The following is a 20,032-nucleotide window of genomic DNA, read 5'->3' on the forward strand; positions in this document are numbered from 1 at the left end:
TGGACCAGGAGGACCACAAGGTCCTGGTGGACCAGGTGGTCCTGGAGGTCCAGGAGGTCCAGGTAAGACACGTATACTTAGCTAAAATAAATTAATATTGAAGTAATTTTAAATATATCGGTTCTCCAACTACAAAACAAAATCAGTACGTCATGCAAATTAATAAGCCTTTGTGTAAACATTAAACAAATTGATCATTATTAAGTTATTATTCATTTTTGTCCATTAAATTGTATGTATGGAATCGAACTATCAATTTAATGTTCGAGTATTATTCATTTTCACAAACCATCATATCTCATCACCAAAACTTTTAGGAACAATTTCGGTATTGGTTTCATTGTGAGTCTCTTTACATACCATATTGACTTTACTTGCTGCATCTTTACACATCACATGTGATATTTTAATGTATATGGATGCATGCATATGAAGTTGTATATAAGATTCAATACTATTTTAAACAAACATTATGTATAAATAGGAAATAGATCTCATGTTTTTCATTCCTCAATAAATTGTTTATCCCACCTCTCTGATATTGATTGACTCAAAGTCAATATAATTATTTACTGAATTATAGGTGGACCTGGTGGACCTAATGGTCCAGATGGGCCTGGTGGACCTGAAGAAAATCCTGAGGATGTTGGCAAACCTGGAAAACCGCTTGGTCCTGGTGGCCCAGGAGGACCTGGAGGACCCGGAGGGCCAGGAGGACCAGGAGGTCCTGGAGGACCAGGAGGACCAACTCTTGCTACTGACCAGACAACACCACCTGGTGTGGGACAACCAGGTGGTCCTGGGGGACCTGGTGGGCCTGGAGGACCAGGTGGACCAGGGGGACCAGGTGGCCCAGATGGGCCTGGTGGACCAAATGGACCTGGGGGACCAAATGGACCAGGTGGTCCAAATGGACCTGGTGGACCAAATGGACCTGGTGGTCCAGGTGGACCAACTCCAACATCAGAAGATGAAGCAGAAATTCCAGATAATGTCGGTGAACCATTAGGACCCTTGGGACCAGGTGGACCTGGTGGGCCAGGAGGGCCTGGGGGTCCTGGGGGACCAGGGGGACCAGGTGGACCTGATGGACCAGGAGGGCCTGATGGACCATCATTGGCTCCTGGAGTTACTTTACCTGATGACATTGGTGTAAGTGGTGGACCTGGTGGACCTTTTGGCCCAGGAGGGCCATTTGGACCTGGAGGTCCTGGAGGGCCGTTTGGACCTGGTGGACCTGGAGGTCCAGGTGGGCCAGAACTGACTACAGGTAAAGTAATATTTTATTTCAAATTACTGTTCTGTACAGCACATTGTAAACACACAATATACAACAATTGAGCAATCATTGCAATTTTATTGCAGTAATAACACCTGCAATGGCAGAGCCTGGTGAGCCAGGTGGTCCAGGGGGACCAGGGGGACCAGGAGGACCAGGTGGACCTGATGGACCAGGAGGGCCAAGTATGTATTGTTTCTGTTTCAAATATCTACAAACGATTTTAATAGTTCATTTTCACAAAGATTAGGTAACGATAATTTTATGGGTGTTTTAGTTTACGTTTAAAGATACTCATTTGAATACATAAATACATCTGTGACGTTAATTTATATACACACAGTTGTAAGCTTCATTCCAATAAGAACTTTCTTTGCACTACCTAATATCAAGTGAAATCATATGGGGGATGTGCCTTTTCACATACTGCTACTCTTCAACACCCTTCCATTGGACATGTTGTCAGGTCAACGATGTCAACTTATTTAGAAATATACTTATATATTCAACAAAGTCTACATTGTGGAATAATTAATTAATAATAATAATTAATCTGAGCACCTTTGAACAAAACTTAGTTTTGGATTCAGGCACTTTATAAATGTTTATGATTGATTGATTGAATAGTTAGTTGCATTAAGCACAAATAGCACAAATGAACAAAGTAATACATGTTTTTTTTTACAACCATACATACCACACTGTTATAATCATTACTTGTCTTTTGTAAAGATGGTCCTGGGGGTCCGAATGGGCCTGATGGACCAGGTGGACCTGAAGTCAATCCAGAAGACATTGGTGATCCTGGGAAGCCACTTGGTCCGGGTGGACCTGGAGGACCTGGAGGGCCAGGTGGACCAGGGGGCCCTGGAGGACCAGGAGGGCCGGGAGGACCAACCCTTGCTACAGATGAGACAACACCTCCTGATGTGGGAAAACCAGGAGGTCCTGGTGGACCCGGTGGCCCAGGGGGCCCACAAGGTCCAGGTGGACCAGGTGGGCCTGATGGCCCTGGAGGACCGAATGGACCAGGAGGGCCAAACGGACCTGGAGGTCCAAACGGACCAGGTGGTCCAAATGGGCCTGGTGGACCAGGCGGACCCACACCGACACCAGAAGAAGAACTAGAAATTCCAGATAATGTTGGTGAACCATTAGGACCAATGGGTCCTGGTGGTCCTGGAGGACCGGGGGGTCCTGGAGGACCAGGTGGACCTGGTGGACCTGGAGGACCTGATGGACCTGGTGGACCAGATGGTCCGTCTTTAGCACCTGGTGTAACCCTACCTGATGATATTGGTGTAAGTGGTGGACCTGGTGGTCCTTATGGCCCAGGAGGGCCATTTGGACCTGGTGGTCCTGGAGGACCATTTGGTCCTGGTGGTCCTGGTGGACCAGGCGGACCTGAACTGAGTACAGGTAAAACTTCTATATATCATAAACTATAAAAAACTAAATTATATAATTGCCTAGTACATGTAACTAAATGTACTAACATGTATCAAATCTTTTGCTTAAGCCATTATATGTATCTGTTTGTAGTAATAACACCTGCAATGGCAGAACCTGGTGAACCAGGTGGACCAGGAGGACCAATGGGACCAGGGGGACCCGGTGGACCAGGTGGACCAGGAGGGCCAAGTAAGTGTCAATGCCAAATCCTTCATAATACATGCACAATAAATCTTCATTTGGCATGTTCTTTTTAAGATAATAATATCGCTGAAAACATCAATTACAATAAAGTATAATTAAATAAAACAATTAATTATACCGTCAAAAAATTCACAATTTGTAATAAAACAAAAATTATATTATTACCCGCTGTTCACCCACGACTGCCTACATGTTCCACATCCAATACATACATGTAAGACATTGTACACCTTGTCATCTAATTGATATATTTTTACAGAACCATCATTTTCAACTGAGTAATGATACATTGAGAACGCTCTTAAAATTTTCCCTTCTTTCCAGATTACGTTACCATCTAGTTACTGTTGGTACATTACTTAAAACAGATCTGTTCCTGGCAGTGCATTCAGTTTACTGGAATATGTTGTTTCAAATTCCCTATTGAATGCTATCATATATATGTATCATATATACACTGAAAACATGTGCAAACATTCAGAGTGAACCTCTTGTAGACAATAGCTTCTTAGCAATGTTGTATACATAAGTATTCAGATAAATTGGGAAATTATAGCGAAGGTCATATCCTTAGGTTTATTATTTTCTGGTTTTGGAAAATTAATTAATAATAACTATGAACAAAAAACAATATGGATTCTATGAAAGGAATAATCTTAATATAAAAAATAATGACATTGGCTTATAAATATATAAATACTGTATGTATATATATTTTAAGATGGCCCTGGAGGACCAAATGGACCTGATGGACCTGGTGGACCTGAAGTAAATCCAGAAGATATTGGTGAACCCGGCAAACCACTTGGTCCTGGTGGTCCAGGTGGACCCGGTGGGCCGGGTGGGCCTGGTGGTCCTGGTGGACCTGGAGGTCCTGGAGGACCAACTCTTGCAACAGATGAGACTACACCACCAGATGTTGGTAAACCAGGTGGTCCTGGAGGACCCGGAGGGCCAGGAGGGCCTGGAGGGCCTGGTGGACCAGGTGGACCAAATGGTCCTGGGGGACCAAATGGCCCAGGCGGACCAAATGGACCAGGTGGCCCCAATGGGCCTGGTGGACCAAATGGACCTGGTGGACCAGGTGGGCCTACACCAACACCAGAAGAAGAACTAGAAATTCCTGATAATGTTGGTGACCCATTAGGACCCTTGGGACCAGGTGGACCTGGAGGGCCAGGAGGTCCTGGAGGACCTGGTGGGCCTGGTGGACCAGGTGGGCCTGATGGGCCAGGTGGACCAGATGGACCTTCTCTGCCTGCGGAAATAACCCTGCCTAAAAATATAGGACAACCTGATGGACCTGGAGGACCAAATGGACCAGGAGGTCCTGGTGGACCGGGTGGACCTGGTGGGCCTTATGGTCCAGGTGGCCCTGGAGGCCCTGGTGGTCCTGTTGTTATAGTAGGTATGTATGCAAACAGCTACACATTTTCATGTTTCAAAGCAAAATTTCACATGATGTACATCATTTCAAATGCTTTCAGGATTTCCATTGCCAGTGCTTACTTGCTGTCTATTTATATTTTCAGCAGTGACCCCAGTAGTTACTACAGTACCTCCACTTGGACAATACATTGATAAAGATACAATGTTCCATGCTGACTGTAATAATTGGTGAGACTAAAACATTAAAATTAATTTTTTAACATAAAACATTAAAAAATTTTCACTCTTGTAAGTTGGTAAAGATCATCAAGATAAAAAAAAAAATTTTATGATGAACTTAAACCCACTTGATATATAATATGATGTAGTTTTTTGTGTGAGATAGTAATCTGTTATCCATTTGTTATTTTACTTGTCAGTACCTGTGAAAGTGGAATTTTGAATTGTACACACCTCGACTGTGGTGAGTAATGCATTGTATACTTACTAATAATGCACAAACACATTATCGCAGAAAAAAAAATTGTCACCATGATATCTGCCATGTGATGTGATTTTTAAAAAGAGACTACTGTATTGATGGACAGAATATTAATGATATTCAATATAATATTAATTGGTTTTAAATCTAAATTGGTTTTCTTGATAAATCATTGATAATGGTATAATTATCTCTCCAATAGCCACTCCAACACCGGGTGTACCAATAAGTATTCCAGAAGTGACAACAGCTCCTTCTGGTGAGTATGTTCATGGTGAATATGTAGTGAGAGGAAAATAGAGTAAAAGAAACTTAATTAGTAATCTGAGCGAATAACATATCTATTGGAGCAGTCATCTAGTATCCCAGATTATTTACTAAAGTTATTTTATATGCTCCATACCACACATATAATATGTACAACTTAGATATTGTGACATGGTTGTATGAATTGTTTGTTGTGTCTGCGTCAACTGTGGTTAAAGCACATGAAAGAACTCAAAAACAGTAATGATAATTTCTCTCTTACATGCTGGTAACATCCATTCTCCCTTTCTGCATTACTCACAATATAGATAGCGGTATACTTTTCCAGTGTTACCATATTTGAGAATGTATGAATCACATCAAATGACATTGACGTTTGACATTGAGACCTGATGTTTTACTTCTGTTGCAACAGACTTGAGGTCCATGATAATAATATGATAATCTTAGTTTACTTACAATCGCTGTGCTTGAATGGTGGTTTCAATCATGGCTAAATTAACTAACTTACACGGAATATTCACCTGTAGATGTTTGGTCGCCATGGACACCATGGGGAGATTGTTCTGTTACATGTAATGGTGGTGTACAACGAAGGAGTAGAGATTGTGAAAATCCTATCACAGGGGTGATAAGTGACAAATGTGACGGTATAGATATTGAGAGCAAGCCATGTAACCCTGACTCCTGTACAGGTATGTAATATATCATTCCATTTCATTACACACACTTGATATCAAAGTTATGTTTTTGGGCGAAGTAGTATCGTTTATATTGTTAACTGTGTTTGGATGTGTAAGTCATTTGTCATCTAAAATGTATATTAATTTTAATAAGGACTAGACAGATCAAAATGACATTGATGTTTTGAACAACCCAACTTTGTGCCACCCATGTCTGTCACTGAATTTTCAAAACCCAAAGTGATATTCTCTAATGAAATATATTCTCCAATTTCTTGAAAAATTGCACTCAATTCAAGTTTTGACTTTCCTAAATCATCATACGAATAGTGTATGTAGATTATCCTGTTATAATATCATAATTACTTTCTAGGAGATGAGGAATGTACTGATGGTAAAGTTTATGTGACTGACTGTGGTGAAATTGAAGTATGTCCAGCTACATGCGATGACGTATCCAGTCCTGGATCTTGTGTAGACCCTGACGCATGCGTACCTGGATGTAGATGCCCATTGGATACAGTAGAACAAGACGGTGAATGTGTTGACCAATCAGAATGTAGATGTCCATTTGACATGAGTGCATTTACAGGAGTTACTCTCACATTTGTATCACTAGTGAAAACTACAGGTGGGTAAATTTGATGATATTTATAGTTCATAATTGTATGTGTTGTGATTATTATGTTTGCTAAAATTTGTACTTTTTATGGTATGTGTTGTGATTATTACATTCACCTTCTTGTCATTTGCTTTGTAATTTGCAGTTGTGACACCACAATTTGCAGCTCCCGGGGAACCAGGTGGACCAGGAGGACCACAAGGTCCTGGTGGACCAGGTGGTCCTGGAGGTCCAGGAGGTCCAGGTAAGACACTACACTAACTAGTTAATTAATATTGGAGCAGTTGATCTAAATATTAATATAGGTCCTCCAACTATGAAACAAAATGTTTTCACAAATTAATAAGCCATAGTGTAAACATTAAAGAAATTTATCACTTTTTTTGTTTGGACGTGTAACAATTATTATTTATTTTTGCCCATTAAATTGTATGTACAGAATCAAACTATCAAAATTTAGATTTAGTATGGTGTATGACACTATCTTTACATACCATATTGACTTCACTTGCTGCATCTTTACCTGTCACATGTGATATTTTAATGTATATACCTGCTTGCATATGAAGTTGTATATGAGATTCAATACTATTTGAAACGAACATATGTATAAATAGGAAATAGATTTCATGTTTCTCATTCCTCAATAAATTGTTTATCCCACCTCTCTGATATTGATTGACTCAAAGTCAATATAAATATTTACTGAATTATAGGTGGACCTGGTGGACCTAATGGACCAGATGGGCCTGGTGGACCTGAAGAAAATCCTGAGGATGTTGGCAAACCTGGGAAACCGCTTGGTCCTGGTGGACCAGGAGGACCAGGAGGACCTGGAGGACCAGGAGGGCCAGGGGGTCCTGGAGGACCAGGAGGACCAACTCTTGCTACTGACCAGACAACACCACCTGATGTGGGACAACCAGATGGTCCTGGGGGACCTGGTGGGCCAGGAGGACCAGGTGGACCAGGGGGACCAGGTGGCCCAGATGGACCTGGTGGTCCAAATGGACCTGGGGGACCAAATGGACCAGGTGGTCCAAATGGACCTGGTGGACCAAATGGACCTGGTGGCCCAGGTGGACCAACTCCAACGTTGGAAGATGAAGCAGAAATTCCAGATAATGTCGGTGAACCATTGGGACCCTTGGGACCAGGTGGACCTGGTGGGCCAGGAGGGCCTGGGGGTCCTGGAGGCCCAGGGGGACCAGGTGGACCTGATGGACCAGGAGGGCCTGATGGACCATCATTGGCTCCTGGTGTTACTCTACCTGATGACATTGGTGTAAGTGGTGGACCAGGTGGACCTTTTGGACCAGGAGGGCCATTTGGACCTGGAGGTCCCGGAGGGCCGTTTGGACCTGGTGGTCCTGGAGGTCCAGGTGGACCAGAACTGACTACGGGTAAAGCAGTATTTTATTTTATATTCAAACTATTGTTCTGTAATGTACTTGTTTACAGCACATCGTAATCGTAATCACACATTATACAACAATTAAGCAATCATTGAAATTTTATTGCAGTAATAACACCTGCAATGGCAGAGCCTGGTGAACCAGGTGGTCCAGGAGGTCCAGGGGGACCAGGAGGACCAGGTGGACCTGATGGACCAGGAGGGCCAAGTATGTATTGTTTCTGTTTCAAATCTCTACAAACAATTTTAATAGCTAACTTTAACAAGATTATGTAAAGATAATTTAATGAGTGTTTTAGTTTAGGTATAAAGATACTCATTTGAATACATGAATACATCTGTGACGTTAATTTATATACACGCAGTCGTCGTAAGCTTCATTCCAATAAGAACTTTCTTTGCACCACCTAATATCAATTGAAATCATATGGGGATGTGCCATTTCACATACTGCTACTCAACTTTGGTACACCTCTTCATTGGACCTTTGTCAGGTCACTGATGTCAACTTATTTAGAAAAAGACTTAAGGTAGCGGGACTATTATTTGCATACTTGTTTTTATCTTCTAATTGTGACTGAATGACTACAAATAGACCCGGGAAAGTATATATTTTTAGAATCGCCAGACTTCAAGCTTTTCACAAGTGTATTTTGCATGCCCGTATCTGCATTCTACGACGCGTTACTCAATCAAAGGTGAAAAATTACTTTTTCTGTAAAAAAAATAATTACGCATTTATGCTGGCGGTAAGAAGTATTTTTTTCACTTTTCCTAGTTGTTCAATAGTCTGGTAAATTGAATGTGTCTGGTCAGTTTTATTCAAGCAACGCGTTTTAAAAAAATAGTGTGCTGAATTTCAATTACTGTTTTAGTCGCATTGCCCCCAACTCAAACTACAACTCGTTGGTAAATAATCGATGAAATAGTTTGTCTGGACACATTCAAGTTCCTCTCATTGTCACCTTAAAGCTGTGAAAATTTGGTGTTAATCCGACGACAATAAGTATACGTTATTTTTTGTTAAAGACCTTGTATTTTGAAAAACATAAACTCCTAGAAAACGTCCATGAAGTCACAGCAAAGATTTTCAAGCTTGTTTATTGGCACAATCAATTTATTTTCCCATCAAGGTCTGTTTTAACATGTGTAGGGACATCCAAATGTGTAAGGCTATTGGAAACCAAAAAATAAAGGAATGGGATAGCTATATTTGGATAAATTCGGCATATGAAAACACCAAAATCAATGATTTTTTTCAGTGGCTGTGTGACCTTGTGTCTGACACATTCATATGCAAATGACTAGTCTGTGAAACAAACAGGGGCGGAGACAAACCACTCAAATGTTTGGAAACACTCATTGTGTGTCAGATAGCTACTGATAACACATCCTAACATAATTTTTGCTTTGTCTTGAGTTTATCTTTGAAACTTATAGGCACACAGATTAAACCTGTGTTGTTGATTTTGGAAAACACTACTGAGGCTGCCTTGCTTTCCTTCAGAAAATCTACATTTTAACCAACTTACATGACATTCTATGTTATGTTGACTTTATCATATGAAAGTTTATAGTGCATTTCATCAATTAATAAATACATTGTAAATATGAAAATCGTAATTTTCAACACAAATAATAGTCTCGCTACCTTAAAACATATATATTCAACAAAGTCTACATTATGGAATAACTTTCCGAGCACCTTTGAACAAAACTTAGTTTGGAGTGAGGCACTTTATACATTTTTATAATTGATTGATTAATTGATTGTATAGTTATTTGCATTAAGCGCAAATATCACAAATGAACAAGGTAATACATTTTGTTATCTTACAACCATACATACCACACTGTCATAATATATTCATTACCTGTCTTTTGTAAAGATGGGCCTGGGGGTCCCAATGGGCCTGATGGACCAGGTGGACCTGAAGTCAATCCAGAAGACATTGGTGATCCTGGGAAGCCACTTGGTCCAGGTGGACCTGGAGGACCTGGAGGGCCAGGTGGACCAGGGGGCCCTGGAGGACCAGGAGGGCCGGGAGGACCAACCCTTGCTACCGATGAGACAACACCTCCTGATGTGGGAAAACCAGGAGGTCCTGGTGGACCCGGTGGTCCAGGGGGCCCACAAGGTCCAGGTGGACCAGGTGGACCTGATGGTCCTGGAGGACCAAATGGACCAGGAGGGCCAAATGGGCCAGGTGGGCCAAATGGACCAGGTGGACCAAATGGGCCTGGTGGACCAGGCGGACCCACACCTACTCCTGAAGAAGAACTAGAAATTCCAGATAATGTCGGTGAACCATTAGGGCCGTTGGGTCCTGGTGGTCCAGGAGGACCTGGAGGTCCTGGAGGACCAGGTGGACCTGGGGGACCTGGGGGGCCTGATGGACCTGGTGGACCAGATGGTCCATCTTTAGCACCTGGTGTAACTCTACCTGATGATATTGGTGTAAGTGGTGGACCTGGTGGTCCCTTTGGCCCAGGAGGGCCATTTGGACCTGGTGGTCCTGGAGGGCCATTTGGACCTGGTGGTCCTGGAGGGCCAGGTGGGCCTGAACTGACTACAGGTAAAGCAGTATTTTATTTTAAATCACTGTTGTATAATGTAAATGTTTACAGCACATCCTAATCACACAATATACAACAATTAAGCAATCGTTGAAATTTTATTGCAGTAATAACACCGGCAATGACAGGCCCTGGTGAGCCAGGTGGTCCAGGGGGACCAGGGGGACCAGGAGGACCAGGGGGACCTAATGGACCCGGAGGGCCAAGTAAGTGTCATCGCCAAATCCTTGATAATACATACACAATAAATCATAAATCTTGAGATATTGGCATAAATATAACATGTACTTGTAATCATTGAATATTGTTATAATGATGTTAAGTTAGTATTATCGCTGCAAACATCTATTACAATAAAGTATAATAAAATAAAACAATTATACTAATACAAAATTGTACACTGATTTATAATTGGATCACATAATTTATACATTGTAATAAAACAAAAACTATTATATTAGTACCCACTGTTCACCCACAACTGCCTACATGAATGTACAACATCAAATATTGCCGGCAAAGTGATTGCTTGGCGTAGTCACAGTTACAGCAAGTGTGAAGTAATAATATTATGATTGTTTTTCCGATAAGCAGTGCATGTGATGTTTATAGTAGTACAACTGTTACACTGTTTCTGTTGAAAACTAGCTTTCGAACTCAACAGTAATCTGCCCTCACATTACCAGCAGCTGGCATATTAGTTCCAAGCAGAATCAGTGCAAACCAGAACACAATTGTAGAAATGCGAGTGAATCAGTTTGGAAAGAACCCATCCATGCAACAAATTTACAAGAAAACCATATACCCCTTAGTGTCAACTTTAGTATAGTATATTTTATTTGACATGAAATTTTATAGTGAATACATAAATTATGGTCAAATATTCATTCCTAAAAATGTTGAAAAAAAAGACCCCTTGCCCATTATGAAATATAATTTACAGACACCTTGGGTGCCTCGCATATCCCTTGAGTAAGTAAGTTTCTACTATTTCAATATTAGTGAAAACAAAGGGGACAAGTTTTTTTCTTTGAAACCAAAGCTGTAAGTGTATATTGAACATCAGATCAAACATGCCCGGCCTGTGCCTGACTGACATACAGTGACAGTAATAAAATGAAATTGCAAACATTTGCACTATTGTAAACAGCACGCAGTACAGTGTTTTTAAGCTGATTTGTGCACATTTCCACAACTGGGTTTCGATTTGCACTGTACTTCTGTGTGAAATTCATATTCATCTGAATTTCTTGGCAATGTCTTATACACAAGTAATTAGATAATTGGAAAATCATAGATAATGTCATGTCTCCAGGATTATTAATTCCTTTGCAGTGTTTATGGAAAATTAATTAATGATAAATCTGAACAAAAAATAATATGGACTCTATGAAAGGAACACTAATAATCTTATATTAAAAATAATAACATTGGCTTTTAAATATATTATACTTATGTATATGTATTTTAAGATGGCCCTGGAGGACCAAATGGACCTGATGGACCTGGTGGACCTGAAGTAAATCCAGAAGACATTGGTGAACCCGGCAAACCACTTGGTCCTGGTGGTCCAGGTGGACCTGGTGGGCCTGGTGGGCCTGGTGGTCCTGGTGGACCTGGAGGTCCTGGAGGACCAACTCTTGCAACAGATGAGACTACACCACCTAATGTTGGTAAACCAGGTGGTCCTGGAGGACCCGAAGGGCCAGGAGGGCCTGGAGGTCCTGGTGGACCAGGTGGACCAAATGGTCCTGGAGGACCAAATGGTCCAGGTGGACCAAATGGACCAGGTGGCCCCAATGGGCCTGGTGGACCAAATGGACCTGGTGGACCAGGTGGGCCTACACCCACACCAGAAGAAGAACTAGAAATTCCTGATAATGTTGGTGACCCATTAGGACCCTTGGGGCCAGGTGGACCTGGAGGGCCAGGGGGTCCTGGAGGACCTGGTGGGCCTGGTGGACCAGGTGGGCCTGATGGGCCGGGTGGACCAAATGGACCTTCTCTGCCTGCGGAAATAACCCTGCCTAAAAATATTGGTCAACCTGATGGACCTGGAGGACCAAATGGACCAGGAGGTCCTGGTGGACCGGGTGGACCTGGTGGGCCTTATGGTCCAGGTGGCCCTGGAGGCCCTGGTGGTCCTGTTGTTATAGTAGGTATGTATGCAAACAGCTACACATTTTCATGTTTCAAAGCAAAATTTCACATGATGTACATCATTTCAAATGCTTTCAGGATTTCCATTGCCAGTGCTTACTTGCTGTCTATTTATATTTTCAGCAGTGACCCCAGTAGTTACTACAGTACCTCCACTTGGACAATACATTGATAAAGATACAATGTTCCATGCTGACTGTAATAATTGGTGAGACTAAAACATTAAAATTAATTTTTAAACATAAAACATTAACAAATTTTCACTCTTGTAAGTTGGTAAAGATCATCAAGATAAAAAAAAAATATTTTTATGATGAACTTAAACCCACTTAATATATAATATGATTTAGTTTTTTGTGTGAGATAGTAATCTGTTATCTATTTGTTATTTTACTTGTCAGTACCTGTGAAAGTGGAATTTTGAATTGTACACACCTCGACTGTGGTGAGTAATGCATTGTACACTTACTAATAATGCACAAACACATTATCGCAGAAAAAACATTGTCACCATGATATCTGCCATGTGATGTGATTTTTAAAAAGAGACTACTGTATTGATGGACAGAATATTAATGATATTCAATATAATATTAATTGTTTTTTAAATCTAAATTGGTTTTCTTGATAAATCATTGATATTGGCATAATTATCTCTCCAATAGCCACTCCAACACCGGGTGTACCAATAAGTATTCCAGAAGTGACAACAGCTCCTTCTGGTGAGTATGTTCATGGTGAATATGTAGTGAGAGGAAAATAGAGTAAAAGAAACTTAATTAGTAATCTGAGCGAATAACATATCTATTGGAGCAGTCATCTAGTATCCCAGATTATTTGCTAATTTAAAAGTTATTTTATATGCTCCATACCACACATATAATATGTACAACTTAGATATTGTGACATGGTTGTATGAATTGTTTGTTGTGTCTGCGTCAACTGTGGTTAAAGCACATGAAAGAACTCAAAAACAGTAATGATAATTTCTCTCTTACATGCTGGTAACATCCATTCTCCCTTTCTGCATTACTCACAATATAGATAGCGGTATACTTTTCCAGTGTTACCATATTTGAGAATGTATGAATCACATCAAATGACATTGACGTTTGACATTGAGACCTGATGTTTTACTTCTGTTGCAACAGACTTGAGGTCCATGATAATAATATGATAATCTTAGTTTACTTACAATCGCTGTGCTTGAACAGTAGTTTCAATCATGGCTAAATTAACTAACTTACACGGAATATTCACCTGTAGATGTTTGGTCGCCATGGACACCATGGGGAGATTGTTCTGTTACATGTAATGGTGGTGTACAACGAAGGAGTAGAGATTGTGAAAATCCTATCACAGGGGTGATAAGTGACAAATGTGACGGTATAGATATTGAGAGCAAGCCATGTAACCCTGACTCCTGTACAGGTATGTAATATATCATTCCATTTCATTACACACACTTGATATCAAAGTTATGTTTTTGGGCGAAGTAGTATCGTTTATATTGTGTTTGGATGTGTAAGTCATTTGTCATCTAAAATGTATATTAATTTTAATAAGGACTATACAGATCAAAATGACATTGATGTTTTGAACAACCCAACTTTGTGCCACCCATGTCTGTCACTGAATTTTCAAAACCCAAAGTGATATTCTCTAATGAAATATATTCTCCAATTTCTTGAAAAATTGGTTAATTCTCCTCTTTGCACTCAATTCAAGTTTTGACTTTCCTAATTCATCATACGAATAGTGTATGTAGATTATCCTGTTATAATATCATAATTACTTTCTAGGAGATGAGGAATGTACTGATGGTAAAGTTTATGTGACTGACTGTGGTGAAATTGAAGTATGTCCAGCTACATGCGATGACGTATCCAGTCCTGGATCTTGTGTAGACCCTGACGCATGCGTACCTGGATGTAGATGCCCATTGGATACAGTAGAACAAGACGGTGAATGTGTTGACCAATCAGAATGTAGATGTCCATTTGACATGAGTGCATTTACAGGAGTTACTCTCACATTTGTATCACTAGTGAAAACTACAGGTGGGTAAATTTGATGATATTTATAGTTCATAATTGTATGTGTTGTGATTATTATGTTTGCTAAAATTTGTACTTTTTATGGTATGTGTTGTGATTATTACATTCACCTTCTTGTCATTTGCTTTGTAATTTGCAGTTGTGACACCACAATTTGCAGCTCCCGGGGAACCAGGTGGACCAGGAGGACCACAAGGTCCTGGTGGACCAGGTGGTCCTGGAGGTCCAGGAGGTCCAGGTAAGACACTACATTAACTAGTTAATTAATGTTGGAGCAGTTGATCTAAATATTAATATAGGTCCTCCAACTATGAAACAAAATGTTTTCACAAATTAATAAGCCATAGTGTAAACATTAAAGAAATTTATCACTTTTTTTGTTTGGACGTGTAACAATTATTATTTATTTTTGCCCATTAAATTGTATGTACAGAATCAAACTATCAAAATTTAGATTTAGTATGGTGTATGACACTCTCTTTACATACCATATTGACTTCACTTGCTGCATCTTTACCTGTCACATGTGATATTTTAATGTATATACCTGCTTGCATATGAAGTTGTATATGAGATTCAATACTATTTGAAACGAACATATGTATAAATAGGAAATAGATTTCATGTTTCTCATTCCTCAATAAATTGTTTATCCCACCTCTCTGATATTGATTGACTCAAAGTTAATATAAATATTTACTGAATTATAGGTGGACCTGGTGGACCTAATGGACCAGATGGGCCTGGTGGACCTGAAGAAAATCCTGAGGATGTTGGCAAACCTGGGAAACCGCTTGGTCCTGGTGGACCAGGAGGACCAGGAGGACCTGGAGGACCAGGAGGGCCAGGGGGTCCTGGAGGACCAGGAGGACCAACTCTTGCTACTGACCAGACAACACCACCTGATGTGGGACAACCAGATGGTCCTGGGGGACCTGGTGGGCCAGGAGGACCAGGTGGACCAGGGGGACCAGGTGGCCCAGATGGACCTGGTGGTCCAAATGGACCTGGGGGACCAAATGGACCAGGTGGTCCAAATGGACCTGGTGGACCAAATGGACCTGGTGGCCCAGGTGGACCAACTCCAACGTTGGAAGATGAAGCAGAAATTCCAGATAATGTCGGTGAACCATTGGGACCCTTGGGACCAGGTGGACCTGGTGGGCCAGGAGGGCCTGGGGGTCCTGGAGGCCCAGGGGGACCAGGTGGACCTGATGGACCAGGAGGGCCTGATGGACCATCATTGGCTCCTGGTGTTACTCTACCTGATGACATTGGTGTAAGTGGTGGACCAGGTGGACCTTTTGGACCAGGAGGGCCATTTGGACCTGGAGGTCCCGGAGGGCCATTTGGACCTGGTGGTCCTGGAGGTCCAGGTGGACCAGAACTGACTACGGGTAAAGCAGTATTTTATTTTATATTCAAACTATTGTTCTGTAATGTACTTGTTTACAGCACATCGTAATCGTAATCACACATTATACAACAATTAAGCAATCATTGAAATTTTATTGCAGTAATAACACCTGCAATGGCAGAGCCTGGTGAACCAGGTGGTCCAGGAGGTCCAGGGGGACCAGGAGGACCAGGTGGACCTGATGGACCAGGAGGGCCAAGTATGTATTGTTTCTGTTTCAAATCTCTACAAACAATTTTAATAGCTAACTTTAACAAGATTATGTAAAGATAATTTAATGAGTGTTTTAGTTTAGGTATAAAGATACTCATTTGAATACATGAATACATCTGTGACGTTAATTTATATACACGCAGTCGTCGTAAGCTTCATTCCAATAAGAACTTTCTTTGCACCACCTAATATCAATTGAAATCATATGGGGATGTGCCATTTCACATACTGCTACTCAACTTTGGTACACCTCTTCATTGGACCTTTGTCAGGTCACTGATGTCAACTTATTTAGAAAAAGACTTAAGGTAGCGGGACTATTATTTGCATACTTGTTTTCATCTTCTAATTGTGACTGAATGACTACAAATAGACCCGGGAAAGTATATATTTTTAGAATCGCCAGACTTCAAGCTTTTCACAAGTGTATTTTGCATGCCCGTATCTGCATTCTACGACGCGTTACTCAATCAAAGGTGAAAAATTACTTTTTCTGTAAAAAAAATAATTACGCATTTATGCTGGCGGTAAGAAGTATTTTTTTCACTTTTCCTAGTTGTTCAATAGTCTGGTAAATTGAATGTGTCTGGTCAGTTTTATTCAAGCAACGCGTTTTAAAAAATAGTGTGCTGAATTTCAATTACTGTTTTAGTCGCATTGCCCCCAACTCAAACCACAACTCGTTGGTAAATAATCGATGAAATAGTTTGTCTGGACACATTCAAGTTCCTCTCATTGTCACCTTAAAGCTGTGAAATTTTGGTGTTAATCCGACGACAATAAGTATACGTTATTTTTTGTTAAAGACCTTGTATTTTGAAAAACATAAACTCCTAGAAAACGTCCATGAAGTCACAGCAAAGATTTTCAAGCTTGTTTATTGGCACAATCAATTTGTTTTCCCATCAAGGTCTGTTTTAACATGTGTAGGGACATCCAAATGTGTAAGGCTATTGGATACCAAAAAAATAAAGGAATGGGATAGCTATATTTGGATAAATTCGGCATATGAAAACACCAAAATCAATGATTTTTTTCAGTGGCTGTGTGACCTTGTGTCTGACACATTCATATGCAAATGACTAATCTGTGAAACAACAGGGGCGGAGACAAACCACTCAAATGTTTGGAAACACTCATTGTGTGTCAGATAGCTACTGATAACACATCCTAACATTGCTTTGTCTTGAGTTTATCTTTGAAACTTATAGGCACACAGATTAAACCTGTGTTGTTGATTTTTGAAAACACTACTGAGGCTGCCTTGCTTTCCTTCAGAAAATCTACATTTTAACCAAATTACATGACATTCTATGTTATGTTGACTTTATCATATGAAAGTTTATAGTGCATTTCATCAATTAATAAATAAATATGAAAATCGTAATTTTCAACACAAATAATAGTCTCGCTACCTTAAAACATATATATTCAACAAAGTCTACATTATGGAATAACTTTCCGAGCACCTTTGAACAAAACTTAGTTTGGAGTGAGGCACTTTATACATTTTTATAATTGATTGATTGATTGATTGTATAGTTATTTGCATTAAGCACAAATATCACAAATGAACAAGGTAATACATTTTGTTTTCTTACAACCATACATACCACACTGTCATAATATATTCATTACCTGTCTTTTGTAAAGATGGGCCTGGGGGTCCCAATGGGCCTGATGGACCAGGTGGACCTGAAGTCAATCCAGAAGACATTGGTGATCCTGGGAAGCCACTTGGTCCAGGTGGACCTGGAGGACCTGGAGGGCCAGGTGGACCAGGGGGCCCTGGAGGACCAGGAGGGCCGGGAGGACCAACCCTTGCTACCGATGAGACAACACCTCCTGATGTGGGAAAACCAGGAGGTCCTGGTGGACCCGGTGGTCCAGGGGGCCCACAAGGTCCAGGTGGACCAGGTGGACCTGACGGTCCTGGAGGACCAAATGGACCAGGAGGGCCAAATGGGCCAGGTGGGCCAAATGGACCAGGTGGACCAAATGGGCCTGGTGGACCAGGCGGACCCACACCTACTCCTGAAGAAGAACTAGAAATTCCAGATAATGTCGGTGAACCATTAGGGCCGTTGGGTCCTGGTGGTCCTGGAGGACCTGGAGGTCCTGGAGGACCAGGTGGACCTGGGGGACCTGGGGGACCTGATGGACCTGGTGGACCAGATGGTCCATCTTTAGCACCTGGTGTAACTCTGCCTGATGATATTGGTGTAAGTGGTGGACCTGGTGGTCCCTTTGGCCCAGGAGGGCCATTTGGACCTGGTGGTCCTGGAGGGCCATTTGGACCTGGTGGTCCTGGAGGGCCAGGTGGGCCTGAACTGACTACAGGTAAAGCAGTATTTTATTTTAAATTACTGTTGTGTAATGTAAATGTTTACAGCACATCCTAATCACACAATATACAACAATTAAGCAATCGTTGAAATTTTATTGCAGTAATAACACCGGCAATGGCAGGCCCTGGTGAGCCAGGTGGTCCAGGGGGACCAGGGGGACCAGGAGGACCAGGGGGACCTAATGGACCCGGAGGGCCAAGTAAGTGTCATCGCCAAATCCTTGATAATACATACACAATAAATCTTAAATCTTGAGATATTGGCATAAATATAACATGTACTTGTAATCATTGAATATTGTTATAATGATGTTAAGATAGTATTATCGCTGCAAACATCTATTACAATAAAGTATAATAAAATAAAACAATTATACTAATACAAAATTGTACACTGATTTATAATTGGATCACATAATTTATACATTGTAATAAAACAAAAACTATTATATTAGTACCCACTGTTCACCCACAACTGCCTACATGAATGTACAATATCAAATATTGCCGGCAAAGCGATTGCTTGGCGTAGTCACAGTTACAGCAAGTGTGAAGTAATAATATTATGATTGTTTTTCCGATAAGCAGTGCATGTGATGTTTATAGTAGTACAACTGTTACACTGTTTCTGTTGAAAACTAGCTTTCGAACTCAACAGTAATCTGCCCTCACATTACCAGCAGCTGGCATATTAGTTCCAAGCAGAATCAGTGCAAACCAGAACACAATCGTAGAAATGCGAGTGAATCAGTTTGGAAAGAACCCATCCATGCAACAAATTTACAAGAAAACCATACCCCTTAGTGTCAACTTTAGTATAGTATATTTTATTTGACATGAAATTTTATAGTGAATACATAAATTATGGTCAAATATTCATTCCTAAAAATGTTGAAAAAAAAGACCCCTTGCCCATTATGAAATATAATTTACAGACACCTTGGGTGCCTCGCATATCCCTTGAGTAAGTAAGTTTCTACTATTTCAATATTAGTGAAAACAAAGGGGACAAGTTTTTTTCTTCGAAACCAAAGCTGTACGTGTATACTGAACATCAGATCAAACATGCCCGGCCTGTGCCTGACTGACATACATGTACAGTGACAGTAATAAAATGAAAATGCAAACATTTGCACTATTGTAAACAGCACGCAGTACAGTGTTTTTAAGCTTATTTGTGCGCATTTCCACAACTGGGTTTTGGTTTGCACTGTACTTCTGTGTGAAATTTATATTCATCTGAATTTCTTGGCAATGTCTTATACACAAGTAATTAGATAATTGGAAAATCATAGATAATGTCATGTCTCCAGGATTATTAATTCCTGGTATTTGCAGTGTTTATGGAAAATTAATTAATGATAAATCTGAACAAAAAATAATATGGACTCTATGAAAGAAACAATAATAATCTTATATTAAAAATAATAACATTGGCTTTTAAATATATAATACTTATGTATATGTATT

At 40.6% G+C, this 20,032-nt stretch overlaps 1 protein-coding gene across 1 annotated transcript; it reads right to left on the reverse strand.

Annotated features, from left to right (window-relative positions):
* Positions 1–1,631: 1,631 nt before the first annotated feature.
* LOC146740475 (uncharacterized) lies at positions 1,632–16,313 on the reverse strand. Its single transcript, XM_085501800.1, is given in 14 exon segments — positions 1,632–1,661; positions 1,977–2,146; positions 2,441–2,566; positions 3,681–4,211; positions 4,495–4,558; positions 6,494–6,634; positions 6,872–6,965; positions 7,084–7,774; positions 7,910–8,044; positions 9,666–10,361; positions 11,865–12,512; positions 15,320–15,592; positions 15,716–15,976; positions 16,112–16,313. Coding segments are annotated over 14 exon segments (4,062 nt in total).
* Positions 16,314–20,032: the final 3,719 nt, after the last annotated feature.

Source organism: Saccoglossus kowalevskii, chromosome 7, assembly GCF_978046115.1.
Source record: "Saccoglossus kowalevskii chromosome 7, keSacKowa6.1, whole genome shotgun sequence".
NCBI lineage: Eukaryota > Metazoa > Hemichordata > Enteropneusta > Harrimaniidae > Saccoglossus > Saccoglossus kowalevskii.